General features: G+C 45.7%; 1 protein-coding gene and 1 long non-coding RNA gene across 3 annotated transcripts; one reads left to right on the top strand and one right to left on the bottom strand.

The window, feature by feature from the left end:
• Positions 1-230: 230 nt before the first annotated feature.
• SLC22A7 (solute carrier family 22 member 7) lies at positions 231-14704 on the top strand. Of its 2 annotated transcripts, none has more exons than XM_023923006.2 (10): positions 231-693; positions 3194-3297; positions 7266-7420; positions 8797-8965; positions 10707-10824; positions 11664-11773; positions 11861-12075; positions 12554-12662; positions 14015-14221; positions 14400-14704. In XM_023923006.2, the coding sequence occupies exons 1-10, from the start codon at positions 316-318 to the stop codon at positions 14461-14463; spliced, it is 1629 nt and encodes a 542-aa protein (XP_023778774.2). In that variant the 5' UTR covers positions 231-315; the 3' UTR covers positions 14464-14704. The 2 variants fall into 2 exon arrangements, with proteins under 2 accessions (XP_023778774.2, XP_023778775.2); XM_023923007.2 differs by having other exon boundaries at positions 3194-3282.
• Positions 9844-15399, bottom strand: LOC147655114 (uncharacterized). Its single transcript, XR_015281527.1, has 2 exons — positions 15307-15399; positions 9844-14787 (listed from the first exon to the last, which is right to left on the bottom strand). It is a non-coding gene; the product is annotated as an uncharacterized LOC147655114 (long non-coding RNA).
• Between the last annotated feature and the right edge of the window lie 825 nt (positions 15400-16224).

Raw genomic sequence — 16224 nt, forward strand, 5'->3', positions numbered from 1 at the left:
CCTCCCTTCCTAATGTAGATGTCCCTCTCCAAAACCACAGCAAGAGGAAAAGACTCCAAAAAGAGCAGGTGCCCTGCGCTGGGTCCATTTGAAAGGGATGTGTTGTGGGCACACAGGATAATTTCTTTGTCTATACCCTAAGTAGAGAGTTCCACTGTGACTTTTGACACCTTTCAGCAAGGTCTCAAAGTCCAAAGAGGTGGCTGTATGAAAAGCCATGGGAAGTTGAGCTCCAAGAACAGAGGCTGCTTTTCAAGCTCATGTTGCTGCTCCTTGGTACATAGCTGCTCTGAATGAGCAAACTCCACAGGAAAGATGAAATTTGAGGATCTCTTGCTGGAAATTGGGGGCTTTGGCAGATTCCAGATTTTGATTTTGGCTATCCTCTGCCTCCCAAGAATCAACCTTCCCATGCATTTCCTGCTGCACAATTTTCTTGCTGCTACCCCTTCTCATCACTGTGCAATTCCACACCAAGAGGCATTTGTGAATCTCACCATGGAGGAAGTTCTGCTCATCAGCGTTCCTCGGAAGCCTGATGGCACTTTCAGCTCCTGTGAGATGTTCTCACAGCCTCAGTTTCACCTGCTGCTCAACTCCTCTCTGCAACCAGAAAACAAATCCATCATCCAGCCCTGCCAGCACGGATGGGTCTATGACCACTCGCAGTTCACCTCCACCATCTCCACCCAGGTAATTCCTGGCCTGTGACCCAGCCAAAATTGAAATTAGCTCTGTGCTTTGAGGAGAAGGTGGAGACGTGTTTGTTGAGTGCACAGAATGAGAGGGGAATCTGTGCATTGTAACCAGTGGACATGACCTATTCAGAGAAGATGTCCTGGGAGGGGGAAGCTCTCTGAAACTCAGTATTAGGAGTTAACATTTATTAATATTCTTTTTGTGAGCATTTCCTCTTGCTTAGATTAATGCCAACATTTCTCATTATAATCATCTTAATTTCTCCAGATGATTGAGAGATGCGTGAGGGAGTGAGGTGGCAGGGGAAAGACACAGATACAGGATTTTCTCGGTGTGGGCCACATGGCATTTGCACAGGATTGCATCCTGTCAGGGTTTCATATGAGCTCTTGATTTCCTTTCTTGGTTTTCCAAACACTTTATAACTTCTATTCCCTTGGCCACCCCTCCTCACTGATCTTCACCTTCTTCCTTTTCTCCCCAGGGTTGTGCTGCCTCTCTTCACTTACCACCGATATCTCTCTGCCAAATCAAATGTTCTCTCTGAGGGTCTTCCACTGAGATGGAGCTCATAACCAGCCCTAACCTTGAGCCTGCAAAAGGTCTCTGCCCATCAAATATTAACCACCCCCCTTCTGAAACACTTTTCCAGGGCTAGCAGTGATACCTCTGTGTGTTAATGCTTTACTTTCCTTGGAAAACAGTCCAAATCACACAAGGTCTCAGGGAAAGGAAAATCTGGTCAGGGAAAAAGGGGACATTTGGGTTAGAAAGATAGTGCTGGTTCTCTCAGTGGGAGCAGAGACAAGTCTTAGCCTAGAGCTGGTGCTTCCTCCCCACTCTCAACCACTCCTGCTTTCATCAGGCACAGAGGTGAGGCTCGTGTGTGCACTGGATCTGTATTTCTGCTCTGGATTGGGGAGAAAGATGTGAAGCAGTCCTGAGGGAAAGGGTAGAGGAGGCACTGCAGCATGGAGCCTCGTGATGCTGCTCCCCTGGGCCTCTGGCCTCAGGACCTGTTCAAGGGATTGGGGCTTTCTCTGGAATTCTGCTTTTGTAGCAGGAAAGGTTGCTCAAGGTTTGGCTGGCCTCATCAGAGAGGCTGCAAGTCTGTGTTGATGATTAAATTTTGTAACATTTGCACACAGAGAAAATTAACTCTACATTAACATCTTAAACCACAGCATTCTCTAGAGATCAGCGATATCTGCACTTTCAAGAAAATAAAATTATGTTCATATGTTCAAACCAATGCCTCAGTAAGAATTCAATAGATTAGTACTAAGAGCAAGTATTTGACCTTACTTCCCCTCTGCCCTCCTTCTTCCCTGCACAGACAACTTCCAAGGAAACTGGTTAGGGCAAGAGAAACTGGTTATCAACACAAGATTCCCCAGTGCTTGCTGAGGGCTGTGACAGCTCACTGCAGTGGGACACCCTGCCAGTGCCCAGCTCACCAGGGCAGTCTCAGGGGCACAACAGAGGGAGCCGGGGGAGATTTGCACCTGGGCAGGTCTTGCAGGGGCCAGGAGAAGAAAATGGGGAAGTCTCCATGTGTGGTACCCTGGGAAGTTTTCTGCTGCCCAACCCTGTCCTAGGGTGCATCAAGCACAGCATCACCAACCAGTCAAAGGAGGGGATTGTCCTGCTCTGCTCTGCTCTGCTCTGCTCTGCTCTGCTCTGCTCTGCTCTGCTCTGCTCTGCTCTGCTCTGCACTGGGGCAGCTTCACCTCAAGTGCTGGGGGCAGTTTTGGGCACCACAATATAAAAGAGACATTCAGCTATCAAAGAGCATTCAAAGGAGAGCCACAAGGATGGTGAAGGGTCTGGAGAGGAAGCCATACGAGGAGTGGCCAAGGTCACATGGTCTGTCCAGCCTGGAGGAGACTGAGGGGAGAATTCATTGGGGTCCTCAACATCCCCACAAGGGGAAGTGGAGGGGCAGACACTGATCTTTTCTCTGTGGTGACCAGTGACAGGACCCATGGAAATGGCCTGAAGTTGAGTCAGGGCAGGTTTAGGTTGGATATCAAAGAAAAGTTTTTCACCCAGAGGGTGGTTGGGCCCTGGAACAGACTCCACAGGGCAGTGGTCACAGCACCAAGCCTGACAGAGCTCCAGAAGCATTTGGACAATGCTTTCAGGCACATGGGGTGACTTTTGGAGTGTCCTGTGCAGGGCCAGGAGATGGACACTGACCCTGATGGTTCCCTTCCAACTCAGCATCTTCTACGATTCTGTGATCCTATGTGATCCTTCATACAGAGGCTGTCACAGTGGGGATGGATAACTGGGACTTTTGTAAGACGCAGCTTTCCATTTTTCAGGACTCTGGCACTGTCTGACATGCAGTTTAGTGCTGGATTCCAGCCCTCCATCAGACTCAGCAGATGCAAACTTCAAGATACAATGTCTGACCAGCAGAGTGAAGGAGTGTGAGAAGGCAGCAGAGGCTGAACTGGGCACTAAGTGTCATTTTGGCCTTGTGTTTCAGTGGGATCTCGTGTGTGAGCACCGTGGGATGAACCAGGCAACAGCAACCTTCTTCTTCATCGGCGTCACGATGGGGGCCATGGTGTTCGGGTACCTTTCCGACAGGTTTGAGCCCCCCCAGGCTGCTCCTCCCTCCGGGGCCTCAGCTTCACAGAAAGAATTCCACAGACTTGTGCCCTTCAGTAGGCAATCAGAGGGGTGGGGAAAGGAGAAAAGGCAATTGCAAAGGCAGAATCCAGCCTCTCGTTTGGAAATGGGATTCAAGCCATACTGGGAAGCAATGCAGGGAGTAAACACTTCCTGGATCAGTGAGCCAGTAAATGCTTCCCAGATCAGAGAAGCAGCTCTGGCCTTGGCTAGGAGTCAGATGCACTGCTGACTTTGGTCAGAATTGCTCCAGGAACAATAAAAAACAACAACAAAATCCAGACTATAAGACCAGTTTCATAAAAAGAAAACTATCTAAAAACGGAGAAAGCTGATTGATACAAAGCTGAACAAAAAGCCTAAAAGAGTTAACTCCTTGCAAATTATACACCAATTGGCTAATGATACCCAAGTGAGGGGCTCAGAGCAAATGTTTGCCATAGCTCAAAAGAATCTCCAGCAAGCACAATCTGACTGCCATTCCTAGAGAATCAGGGTAAAAGAGATTCTTTACAAGCAGGGAGGTATTTATTCTTCAAGGAAGAGCTGAAGAAATGAAGAAAACAGGAGTAAATCTGCTCTCTCTGGTTAAATGTTGGGGTGTGACCATATAAACATGGAAAAAATAAATCCAAGTAATAACCTAGAAAGGGCATCAGTTAAGAAACTAAATATTTTCACAAACAGCAAAACCAGGAAGCCCATCAGAGGACAGAGAGTCCAGGCACGCAGTTGGGATGTGCTATTCCCTGTACACTATTCATTACTGAGAAACTGCTTCCTGATTTCCTTCCTCTGGGAGGAATTAGAGTACAGCAAGCTGCAAAATCACTGCAGAGGGGAACCTGAAGTGTGAAGGACCCTGAGACTTTAGTGCTGCAGCTGGGAATTTTTACATCCATATCTTTACCCATTGGTATATGGGTATACTTTTACAAGGACCCAAGACACCTGGCTGATTTTCAAACTGTGTGCCTTGGCTTTGTATCTGCAGTAGTTTTATAGCACAGCTGGAGGGAGAGAAATTCAGAATCAAGAAAATTAGCAGGACAAAATATGGCAGAAAATAAGGTGTCACAAGGTAGCACAAAATGAAAAGTAATTTGTTTCACAAATGGATTGTGAGGGGGAAGAGCCAGCAAAGGATTAAGGCATAAAAGGAGCATCTGGAAATAAAAAGACTGTAGTGTGAGACATAAATGAGTCTGTGCTCACAGTGGGAGAATGTGTAGAGGCAGGTGCTGGAGCTGGAGCTTTGAAATAAGCTGACAGAAGAAAGCAGAGAGAAATACACCAGAGGAATGCCAGTTAAATGCCAGGAGCAGGGAGACATTGTCCGGGAGCCCTACAGCTCCCTGGGGATAGAAAGGCCTTAAAAAGGTCTCCAGATAAGATCTCAGGAGTGCCAGGCAGCCTGACCTCTCTGCACCAGGCAAATTGGCAGAAACTCCTCTGAAAGGTGGAGCCAGAGCCCTAGGGGGAGGTAGGACACACCAGTGAAGAATCAGCCGGGTTTTCCCAAAAGAACCAAGCCTTACAAATGAACAGGATTCCTCTGCATCGATCAACAGGCATGTCAGCAGAGGAGACATCATCTCAGTCTCCTTATCAAACACTCTTAAGAAACTAAGCTGGTCTAGGAGAAGAAGGAAGGTCTCAGCATGACTAAATAATTAAAAGCCAGGAAGAAGAGAGGAGATGCAAGTGCTCCATTATGACAAGGGAGGGCCCTGTGCTTGGATTTTTGTGCTATTCAGTACATTTATATAATCTGGGAAGCGAGCAAGTGGGGAGGTGATGCTGAGTCTGGCAGAGATGAGGTCCAAGTGCAGAGACTTTGCAGAAGCTAAAGGACTCTGTGACTGGATGAGAGAATCAGAAGAGAGAATTTCAGGGAAGATTAATAATCTAAAATAGAGAAACAATTAAAAGTTCTTGTTTAAAATGGAGGCTCTGAGTTGACCACAGCTACTCAGTAGGAAGATTTTGGCATTATGACAGATAAACACAGTTTTGCTCAAGGCCAACACAGCAATGAGTAGTGGCTAGGGAAGCAAGAGGAAAATTAAGAATCATTAGGTAAAACCTCAGATGTCACCGCCCACATCTCCCCTATAATCCTTTTAAAGTCGACTTACCATTAGAAACCTTCCTTTTCTATGATAAAGATGAGATCCCACTTCTTTGGGCTAACAGTGAGGCAGAGATTTCATCTCTGGTGCTCCAGGGGTAAAATTATCTGGCATTTTGCTACTGTTCAGGTTCAGTTTTTTTCTAAACCATTACAGATATTTGGATTTGAGAACTACTCTACTGACAAATTTTACCCAGGTAAACCCTCCAAAAACCTTCACTGTGAACAAATGTATGCAAAAATACATATATATTGTTTCTGTTATTGTCTGCTCTTCTCCAAAGACTCCTTTTGTACCTTGTCCTTGTACTGAATTGGTTCAATGATGCTTTGGCAGACTTCCAGATTTTTTATGAAAATGGCTTTTTTATTAATTTTTATGCTTGTGCAGCCTGCTCCTTTTATTGAATTTTCTGCAGTCTTTCAGAGGCTGTGCTTTCCTACCATTCTCTTTGAAGACAATTTTAATGGCATTATTTCTAGCAGCCTCCCTGTATCTTGCAGTACAATCCTGCTTGCTCACTCCTGGGTTTCCTGGGAAAGTAATGTGCATTAGCTGAGAGTCCAGTAATGGCTCCTTAAATAGCTGCCTTGAGTCCTGCAAGAAATATTATGGTTTGATATCCTCCTTACTGTATTTTCAAGGAAAATTTTCATTTAAAAAATGTATCTTCTTTCTTGGGCAATTATCCATTGAAAACTCCAGCTCTGGTGGGTTTCTGGGTGCTTCCTGTTCTGACCCAGGGGCATCACGGTGTCTTTTGCAAACTGTCTCAGCCTAAATGTCAAAGCAGATCTGGCAAACTCCCTATACCCAAGCCACAAGCTGGGGGGTTTTGCCATTTCAATCATCAGCTGCTGAATGAAGTAATTTTTTATTATTTTTGAGAATATTACTGTGCCATTATGTCTTGGCATGCCACTTTTTCCCCTGGAGCAATCATTCCTACACCATCCTTCTCAGGTGGTCACTGGGAGAGCCCTAATGTCAGGATCAGAGCAGGATTTCGGTCCTTGTGGACTGAACATCACCTGCTGGCAGGCTTAATCTACTATTGCAGCTTGAGCTTCCCTAACATTCAATGCTGATGTTCATCAGGAGACCAACACCTTGTGCTCCATTTTGATTTTAGATTTTCATAGCTTGTGTAGAAATACGTGCAGACATATTTCTCTGTTTCTGAGAGTGTGTGTGTTTATATACACTTGCATTTGTGTGCATTTGATGCTTTGTATTTCTCCACATTCTCCACACAAGACTCTGGACAATGGGGTAAGGAAAAGCCAGGGGAGCAACACCCTGGCAGATTCCTCAGAAACCCCTTAGGATTTCAGGGCAATTTGCACATGTGGACTGACAACTGGATTCCTTTTGTTTCCTTCCAAGGAGCCGGGTGAAAATGTCATGGCTCTGTCTCCTCCTTGAGAGTGGTGGCAGTGGCCAGTCCTGAGTAAGCCATGGGAGAAGGACACTGAGGCTGGAGGGAGCAGGGTGTGACAGCAACACGGGATTTCAAGCTGGCATCACTGCTTTGGGTGGTGGTGCTGGCCAGGAGAGCCAGATTTGTTGTTCTGAGCAGTGCTGGTCTTTCCACTGGAGAGTCCCAATGTTTATGGGGCAGGCATTGCATGGGATTGCACCACTGTGCGACCAGCTTGATCCATAGCCATTTCCTTCTCTCCAGGATGCTGCATCCTTTAATTTTCCTCTAAAATCTCTGGTTTGCCTGTTTCAAGCCCTGCTCCCGTGACAGGTTTCCAGCCACTGTAACCCAGCCTGTGCTCGTGGCAGGTTCGGACGGAAGACCATGCTCCAGCTGTCCCTCGTGTGCTCCGTGGTTTTTGGGATGCTGAGCGCCGCCTCCGTGTCCTACACGATGCTGGCCATCACACGGGCCCTCACTGGGGTGGCCCTGAGTGGCCTCTCCCTGATTGTCCTGCCTTTGGGTGAGTGTGGGGGGGCTGTGGCTGTCAGGGGCTCCTGTCAGGCAGCGGGTGGGAAGGGACTTGTCTTCCAGGCAGGGCAGACTTGGTAGGAACAGGTAGGAATTGCCACATGTGTGATTTCATTACAAAATATCCCTCTTGCAAGGATCCCAAAATTACAAGTTGCTGTTAGTCTAATAAATACTTAACAGTCTACTCAAAATACAACAACCATTTGTTAGTATTTCTGTTGCAACAAGCTACCCAATTCCTGTCAAGTATCATCAGTAACACAATAAGAACAATATTCCAAAGCCTCTGCCCCTTTTCACTCATAAAAAGTTCTCACCTTTCAAGCACACACTGTTAGGACCATTCAGCAGCATTTCCCTGTCCTCAGCACGAGAGGATGGTGTATCATCTACAGGGTGTTTCTACTTTCCCAGTTTCGAGTTTGCTCACAGTTTTCCTAAGTTACCAATCTTCATTTTACAATGAGAAGAACTACCAAAAATTTTTTTTTTTAAAAATCACACAGTGCTAGGCAAAACTGAAGCTGAAGAATTTAGGTAATTACATAATAAAAACAAGCTTCTAATTTCAGGATATCCAGTAAACCACTGGATAATTTTGTATAGTTGGGACATTCTGGGCAAAAAGTGTTGTACCCAAGAACAAATAACAGTTGCAGAAGAAATTTCCAGGATTTTTCAGATCTAGCCAAAATCAAGCTCAAATGGCTTCAGTACTGGAAAAGCCCCCACAAGACCTGACAAATCTCAAGGCCTGCTGTGTTTATTTATTTTTGTAAAGGTTGATTTCTGCAAGTCATAGTAGAGCTTGGGAGGGACATTTCTGATTGTTAGAGGTTGTAGCAAGATGTCCAAACCTTCAGAGGAAAACTGGCTTTTAGTTCACACACACAAACAAGGAGATCCCCATCTGGCTTTACACATGTTCTACTGTCTGCTCTGGGTGAACAACAATTCTTCTCAATATATTTCCTTAATCTGAAATAATGAGTGGACAGAGAAGTGGGAAACTGTGCAGGCAAGATGTTTAGGGGAAAATAGGGTGGTTGACGAAGACCAATTGAATGCTATTGAATGAAATTAAAAGAACTCTATCACCAATAGTGGTTTTAGCACTTTTACTTAACACATGTTCATCAGCATTTCTTTTCTTAAAGTTTTATTTTAGTGGCTTACAGCTTTTTAATAGCTTAAGAGCTGTGGCTGAATATTTTAAATGTTCCAAATATTGTCCAAACCGTGGAACTTAGTGAAGGAGAAGACCAGGGATGTTCTCTTGCTTTGCCCTTGTTAAAAAGTTCTGCAGGCCCTCCCTTCCTGGAGAAGTCCTGCATATCCCAGCTGAATGCTGCCTCCCTCTTCCAGCGATGGAATGGGTGGACATCCAGCACCGCACCTTCACCGGGATCCTGTCCAGCATCTTCTGGAGCGTTGGGAACATGCTGCTGGCCCTGGCAGCGTACTTGGTGCGGGAATGGCATTGGCTGCTGGTGACAGTGACAGGACCTTGTCTCCTGAGCATCGTCTGCCTGTGGTGAGTGCAGCCACCAGAAAGGAAGCACACTGGGATTTCCCTCCTCTTCAGATCCTAGGATTCACTCAGCAACCTCAGGACCAGCAGGACTCATCTGTGTCCTGTACCTCGATTGCCCAAGAGTGGCAGCTCTGGAAAACTGGAGTGGCCCAGGTTTCATCTATCCAACAAGGCCAGGAGTCGAGGTTACAGTTTTGGGGACAAGGAGGAGGCAGGACTGGGGCTAAGGCATTTGGATGACAGCTGGAAGCAGGATTTGGTGCTGCCAACTCTGTCAGACATGGCTCAAAGAGATTCCAATAAAGGAAGACGCAACCAGATGGAGGCTTTAATCCTTAGTAAGCCCAAGATAAAAAATTTATCCATTCTCTGTCCACACTTCACTGGGAAATATACTTTTGGTAAAAAATTTTCCATGAAAGCCACTAACACCTTCAGGCTAGGTCAGGTTCATTTATTGCTGCACTTCCCAGGGCTTTTTTCAGCTGTGTAACCATCTGATGGGCCAAATACACCTGCTTTCTATGGGCAACTTCCCCCCTGTAGCCTTATTTAAGAAATACCAGACATCTCCTGAGTCTTAAAATGGGAGATGGTTTATTTAATCAAAGAAATTTTAATTTTTCCTTTTTTATCTTTTTTTTCCCATGCAGTCATACAAACTAGAATACAGAGTTGATTCACTGACAGTGTAAAGAGTAACTTTTGGTATTTCACCAATCAAGTCCAACACAACTAAAATACATGTTCTGCTGACTTTTTTAGTTCAAGTTGTTTTGCTCTCTTTCTAGGACAACCAGCCATAAAAAACTGAGTCCTTGGAAGTGCTGAAATTCACAGATGCATTTGGACCCACCCTTTTCATCATAACTATTTGATTTTTCTTCTTATGTTACTATCTTTTATGGAGATTAGTTCTCCAGCAAATTATACTCTAGTCTTCAAGCACCCGTAAGGTCGGTGATTGCAGAAAATTGAAAGTCTCTGAAGTATGGAATTAAAATCTAATTTAGCACTCTGTAGATATTATTGACACAATGTCAGACCTCAGTGGAGACATTAGACAACCAAAAGACATGGTATTACTCTCTAGAGACAGTGGCAATGAGTGCAAAATGCCATCTTTCCTTCTTTATATTTCCCAAGGTTGTAAGCTTGCAGGAAGGAGATGAAAACTTTCAACAAGACCAATTCTCCAAACATTTTTACTCTACACATGATTTTCAATTCCCACTTGGATAGTGACAACAGTTGTTCGTTAGTTTTACTGTAATCTTCTTTAGGGTACATGAATCACAAACATTGGATTGTAGGGATCTGGTCTTGGACCATTCTAGTGGGACACTCCTATGTGCATAAGACTTGGATTATTTTGAAAACCAAATTATTTTAGCAACTAACAAGGTATGTATAGAGCTCACTGAATCCTTTCTACATTTGGTTTTTAGTATCTGACAATTTCAAAGTTTAAAGAGTCCTAGAAAGCACAAAGGTGTAAATAAATGCATAAATAAACTCCCTGGGACCAGTTTAATTTATAAGAGTTTGAAATTTCAACCAGCTCAGCCTTAAGGGGTAGAAGAGAATGTCCATGTCAAAAGGGTGGCCCACCTCTCTTGCCATGCAGCACAGTTATGTTTAGCTGAGGTGGAAGTCTCATGGAGAAGATGCCAGAGCCATGTATATGGGGTGGAAATCAGACAGCTCCAACAGGAACAGTCTCCTCTCCTTGTGCCTGCAGGTGGGTCCCAGAGTCTGCCCGGTGGCTCATAGCCAAGGGCAAAGTGAAGGAAGCCCACAGGCACCTGCTCAGATGTGCAAGAATGAATGGAAGGAAAGACTTTGCTGTGTCAACAGAGGTAAGGAACTGGAGATCCAGACACACGTTCTTCTTTTCCCACTTTGTCTCTCTATATTTTACTTCTGTTTGATACCTGGAGCAATGCTTAGCCTGCAGTGTGGTCTGTGGGGCACTGTGGGCATTTTGCTCTAGAAAGCAGAAATTCACCCCTAAAAACAAAGCAGCAGCCCAGCTCCCATAAGGCCAGAAATCCCATCCATTAGGTGGAGTGTCTTTCCACTCATTTTGGCCAAGGCAAGAGGCCTGAGTGGACTGGACATTGGAGTAAATAAAGAGTGAGTAGAATTTATTAACTCTGCTGGTACTTATCCCTCAATCAATTGCCAAAAGGCTTTTTGGACAAGCACTTTCCTTCTTTACAGGTGGGGCTCACTTCTTGGTGCCAGACTTTTTAGGTATTCTGTATTTATATAGATAGATGGATAAATAATTACTCTTTAAATGAATGCAGTCTTAGGAAAAAAGCACAAAGCTCACTGTTAGCTCTTCATACAACAGCAGGCAGCCACATGGGGAGGAGCGTGGAACTGGCCAACACTGACTTTTCCATCTGCCATTTCACTACAGACCTATCTGATACATGGCACATCTAGGTGAGAGGGAAGAAGGAGCCATGAGAAGAAAAAGAGGTCTAAAATAGCAAGAAATCTGTAAAGTTGCAGGAAGACATTGCCTCTGACTATGTATGCTCAGAGAATGGTTCTGCAAAGGGAATGTATGGAAAATCCAGGGTGGACCTGAAGCTGGGAAGGGAAAGTCCCTGGCCTGTCTGGGGTTTCATGTCTGCATCCTAAAGGTGTAGCAGCTGAGCTATTTCTTTCTTTCCATCTCTGCCAGGCCCTCACAAGGATGGCAACAGACAAAAACATGGGAGGGAGTTACTCCTACATCAGCTTGTTCAGGACTCCAGTCCTGAGGAAGATCTCTCTGTGTTCTGGTGTGGTGTGGTAAGCGGTGTGACTTCTCAACAGGGAATTCATCCTGCAGTTCCCAGAGGGATTTCCCTCGGTCCCATCTCCACCCACTCCTTGCAGGTTTGGTGTTGCCTTCTCTTATTACGGCATGAGCATGAACCTGACTGGCTTTGGGCTCAACATCTACCTCTCCCAGTTTGTCTTTGGGGTCATTGAGATTCCAGCCAAGATGGTCATGTATGTGCTGGTGAACCGAATTGGCCGGCGGCAGAGCCAGGCGTGGACACTCATCCTGACCGGATTCTGCATAGGAGCCAACATCGTCATTCCCAAGCGTGAGATGCTCTTCAGCTCTACACAGTACTTGCTAAAGGGGGAGGGAGTCCGTTTTGTGCAATGCTGGAGAAGGAGAGCCATGGATTTGTCCACGGGCAGTTCTGTGTAGAGAAGTTCTCCACCTGAAGGGTGTCGATGAGACAAGGTCACCAATGTGGGCTACCCCTAATATCTGGTCACAGCAGGTGGTTTCCAGTCACTGTCAAGTGACTGCTGAAGGGTCCAGCAACGGCAAGGCATAGTGCCTCTCTTAATTATAGACTGTCCAATTGGAACTGTCAGGACCTATCCTGTCATCAGTTCAGCTCCCACTTGGGCTAATACTAAACCTACAGATCCAGCCTTTGGAGACAGCAGCTCCAGGGCTATGAAGCTCCCTGTTTTTTCTGTGGGAGCACTGAACCTTCTCCCTTCTTATACCTGGAAGTTTCTTCCTAGAGGCAGATCATTGTCATAAATGCCTTTTCTTTCCCCCAGCCTTCACCTCCCTGCGTTCAGTAGTGGCCATTATGGGCAAGGGTTTCTCAGAAGCTGCCTTCACCACCGTCTTCTTGTACACCTCAGAGCTCTACCCCACCATTCTGAGGTAAGAGGTTCCACCCACCTGAGCACACCCCCAGGGCCTGGCTGGGGTGGTGCCCTCAGGCCTTGCCCATCAGCACAGCAGGATGTGCTGGTGACTACACTGCAGCACTGGCCCCTTGCCTCTGGAACTAGCAGGTTCTAGGGGTTTCATATACTCACAGGAGAGAGGCAGAAAGCCATCCTTTTTTTTTTTTACACCTGGTTTGTGGGTGGTTAGGTTGTGCTGAGAGGAAGATGAATGGAAAGGTGAGGAGTGTTCTGTGTGAGAAGATCTTTGCACTCCATAAAGCACCTGTGCTTAGTAAAGTCTTCGTTCCCTGTGATAATCTGTCGGGAACTGTTAAAAGAACCTGAAAATAATAACTTGAAATGCCAAGTTTTACAAGGGATGCATACTACAACATTTTTGAGAGTCTTTTGGACATTGGATTATATTAAAGCAGGGATTAACCAGCCTTCCAGGAAGAAGAACAGAGCTTATTTTTTACCTGGGTAATGGTAACATAACACCAGATTTAACATTTGCATAGGTTGGGATATAGCTAAGTCTGCTGGAAGGAATCACCTCACTGATTTCTTTGTGCAAGTCTGAAAAACCTCTCATGAATCACAGCAGGGCTTGTGGCTTACTTCACTTCTGTCCCTTCCTGCCCCAAGTACCCTCCTCTGCAATTTAGTCCTTTAGCTTTCAAAGGTCTGTTGCACATGGGGAATGATTCATATTTAAACCAAAGCGGTCACACTGATCTGCTACTTTTTAGCTCAGATCAGTTTGTATCTTTCATGCTCAAAGACATTGACAAAGACTAAATAGCTGGTTCCTTCTGCAGTACTTATTCTGTATATGCACAAGCAGATCCTGGGATCCTTGTCATCAGTGTGAAATGCCACTCATCCCCTCAAAATTAAGTCTTATTTCTGATCTCCTCTCCAAAGTCTCCTTCCTTGGACCAAAAGTGCTCACAGGTATCTCTAGTGTATGCCACCTGCCTAGAAGTACTTGGGACAAGGAGGAACTTGGATTTGCTCTAAGCAGATTGGAAGACTCACTAGTCTTACTATTAGAAAATGCTCTCGGGGTTTTAAAGTGGAAACAACTTTAGTGCAGGTATCTTAGCGTGAAACTGCAGCTTCTTTCTCATAATAGATGTAAATCTATTTCTCACAGCAGCTGCAGTTGATCTCTGGGAAATATGATGATTTTAGGAATATATGAAGAAAGAAAAGAAAAAAGAGGAAAAAGCCATGGGGGAAAAAAACCTCAGCACTTAGAGAAAATTGCGGGGGAAAGGGCAGAGGTCTGACATGACACAAGTAGTCCTCTCTTTCCCATGTTGGTCTGCACCTTTCCAGGCAGAATGGGATGGGGTACACCTCCTTCATGGCACGCCTGGGAGGGGCCCTGGCCCCGCTGGTGTTCCTGCTGGACGAGGTGTGGTGGTCCCTGCCCGAGGTGACATACTGCGGTGTCGCCGTGTGCAGCGGCGCCGTGGCCTTTCTGCTCCCGGAGACGCTCAATGTGCGCCTTCCCGAGGGCATCGAGGACGTCGAGAGGCCACAGTGAGTCACCTCCATCCTGCCCTGCACGTGGCTTCTGACGAGGAGAGGGGACATCCCTCTCTGCTGCCTGCAATTCCCCGTCTGTGGGTGGCAGGGAAAGAAGGGACAACCCAGTGGCGCTGCTGGCCTTCCAGCTTTTTTGTCCATCAGCCCAAATATGATTTTTTTTTCCTTCCAGAGTAAAAGTGCCACCAGAAGTCAGTGCTCCCGAGGGCATGCCGCTGCAGGCTCTCCTGAAGTGAGGGACCCAAAGGGACAGCCATCGTGTAGGGCTGCACAACTGAGCGATGCTCTGATCTGCCAGGGGAAGAGCCTTTATTGCCCACCCATCTCACTCCCAAGGGAAGTGGAACTGAGGACACTGGAGGAAGGAGGCAGATCAGGACACCAGCTGGCAGAGCTGACCCACTCTGTAGTGTGGCCAGCAGCAAGGATGCAGAGGTCTAACAGGATGTGGAAATAAAGGCACCTCGTGCTAAGCTCTTCCAGTCTTTGGCCTTTTTGGACTTCGACCTTTCAGATCCGTGCACAGCCTTCCAGAAGGTACAGTCCATTGGTTCATACACCTCGAGAAACAATGCAGCAAGAAAAACAATGAGTGTGAATCATGCAAACCCAAATAAACTCTAATAAATCTAACTTGATGGTAATTTATGGTTTGTTTTAAACCATAAACTGTAGGTCTGGACAGTTTTCACACTCAGGCTCAAAGCCAGCAAAAAACACATGCAGGAATCCCATTGAGAATGGGTTAACTGCAAGCATTTTCCCTACATACACAAAGAAGAAAAAAGCTTTTGCATTTAAATCTAGTGTGTATGCAAGAAATATACTTCAAGCAATAGGGGAAAAAAACTTCACAAATCCCAAATACAAAATCCACCTTGCTACAGGAAACTTTGTATGGAATACTGAGTAGTTCATTATTGGATTTCATTTTGCTTATTTGACTAACACATTGATCTTAACTTTACAGAATGTCTTTGCCTCTTGCGCTTAATTATGCAAACAACAGAGATGAGCCACCAAATTATATATCAGTTGAATTTATCTATAAATTTGGAATCCTGATAAACAGCACATACCCAAACTGGGAAGAGGGAGTGGCTTCAGGATCTGAGTCCCAGCTGCTCTGTGACTCCCTGGGCTGCGAGGTGTTACAAGCTAAGCCATGCACACTGTGAAGAGAACACACACTGAAGATGCATCTGAAAACAGATGCAGAGGAACATCCAATCCTAGGTCCAAGAGCACCTCCTAGTAGAAATAAGCTGCCTGAAGAATTTTTTTTAGCTGCTGTAAGACAGCAGCTATTTTTTAAATTATTTTTTTCTATCCATGAATCACTTAACACCTTATCTTGTGCTCTCGAAAAAAAGGAAAGGCAATGTGCAGATCATGACCAATCTGTGTTTCCTTCAGCAAAATGGAAATATATATGTTCCAAGATATATATAATATCTTGGAAATATATCATGATTTATAGCAACCAGCTGGAGTATGCAATGCTGATGTCATTACTCATACAGTGTCTGTAGGAAAAACAGGACACTAACCAACTCAAAACCTCAGAATTTTCATTATTGATCAGTTTGTTAAGACAAACCTTACTTGTGGTAGGGAGAAAATCTGACTTTCAGAATTTGAATTTCTGAGTTATCTTTGGTCTGCTGCAGGTTTGTTTGTGAGGAAGACAGAAGCGATGCTTACAAACAAGAAGACCTTTTCACAAACAGAACGACCAAACTAGGTAGCAATGTATGAGAAGAACTGATTTGAAGAGTCAAAGAGGTCAGGAAGAAGATCTGGCTCAGAGCTGAGCTGCATCCCCGGGACCTGTGCACACAGCACCGGCACCCACGGCTGGGTGTCCGAGCCCAGCAGCGGGGGCCCGCCCGGTGACAGATCCCGCCCGGTGACAGACCCGGTCGGTGACAGACCCGGCCGGTGACAGACCCCGGCCGGTGACAGAGCCGGTCGGTGACAGACCCGGTCGGTGACAG

Source organism: Cyanistes caeruleus, chromosome 2 (assembly GCF_971803275.1).
Source record: "Cyanistes caeruleus chromosome 2, bCyaCae1.hap1.1, whole genome shotgun sequence".
Classification (NCBI taxonomy): Eukaryota; Metazoa; Chordata; class Aves; order Passeriformes; family Paridae; genus Cyanistes; species Cyanistes caeruleus.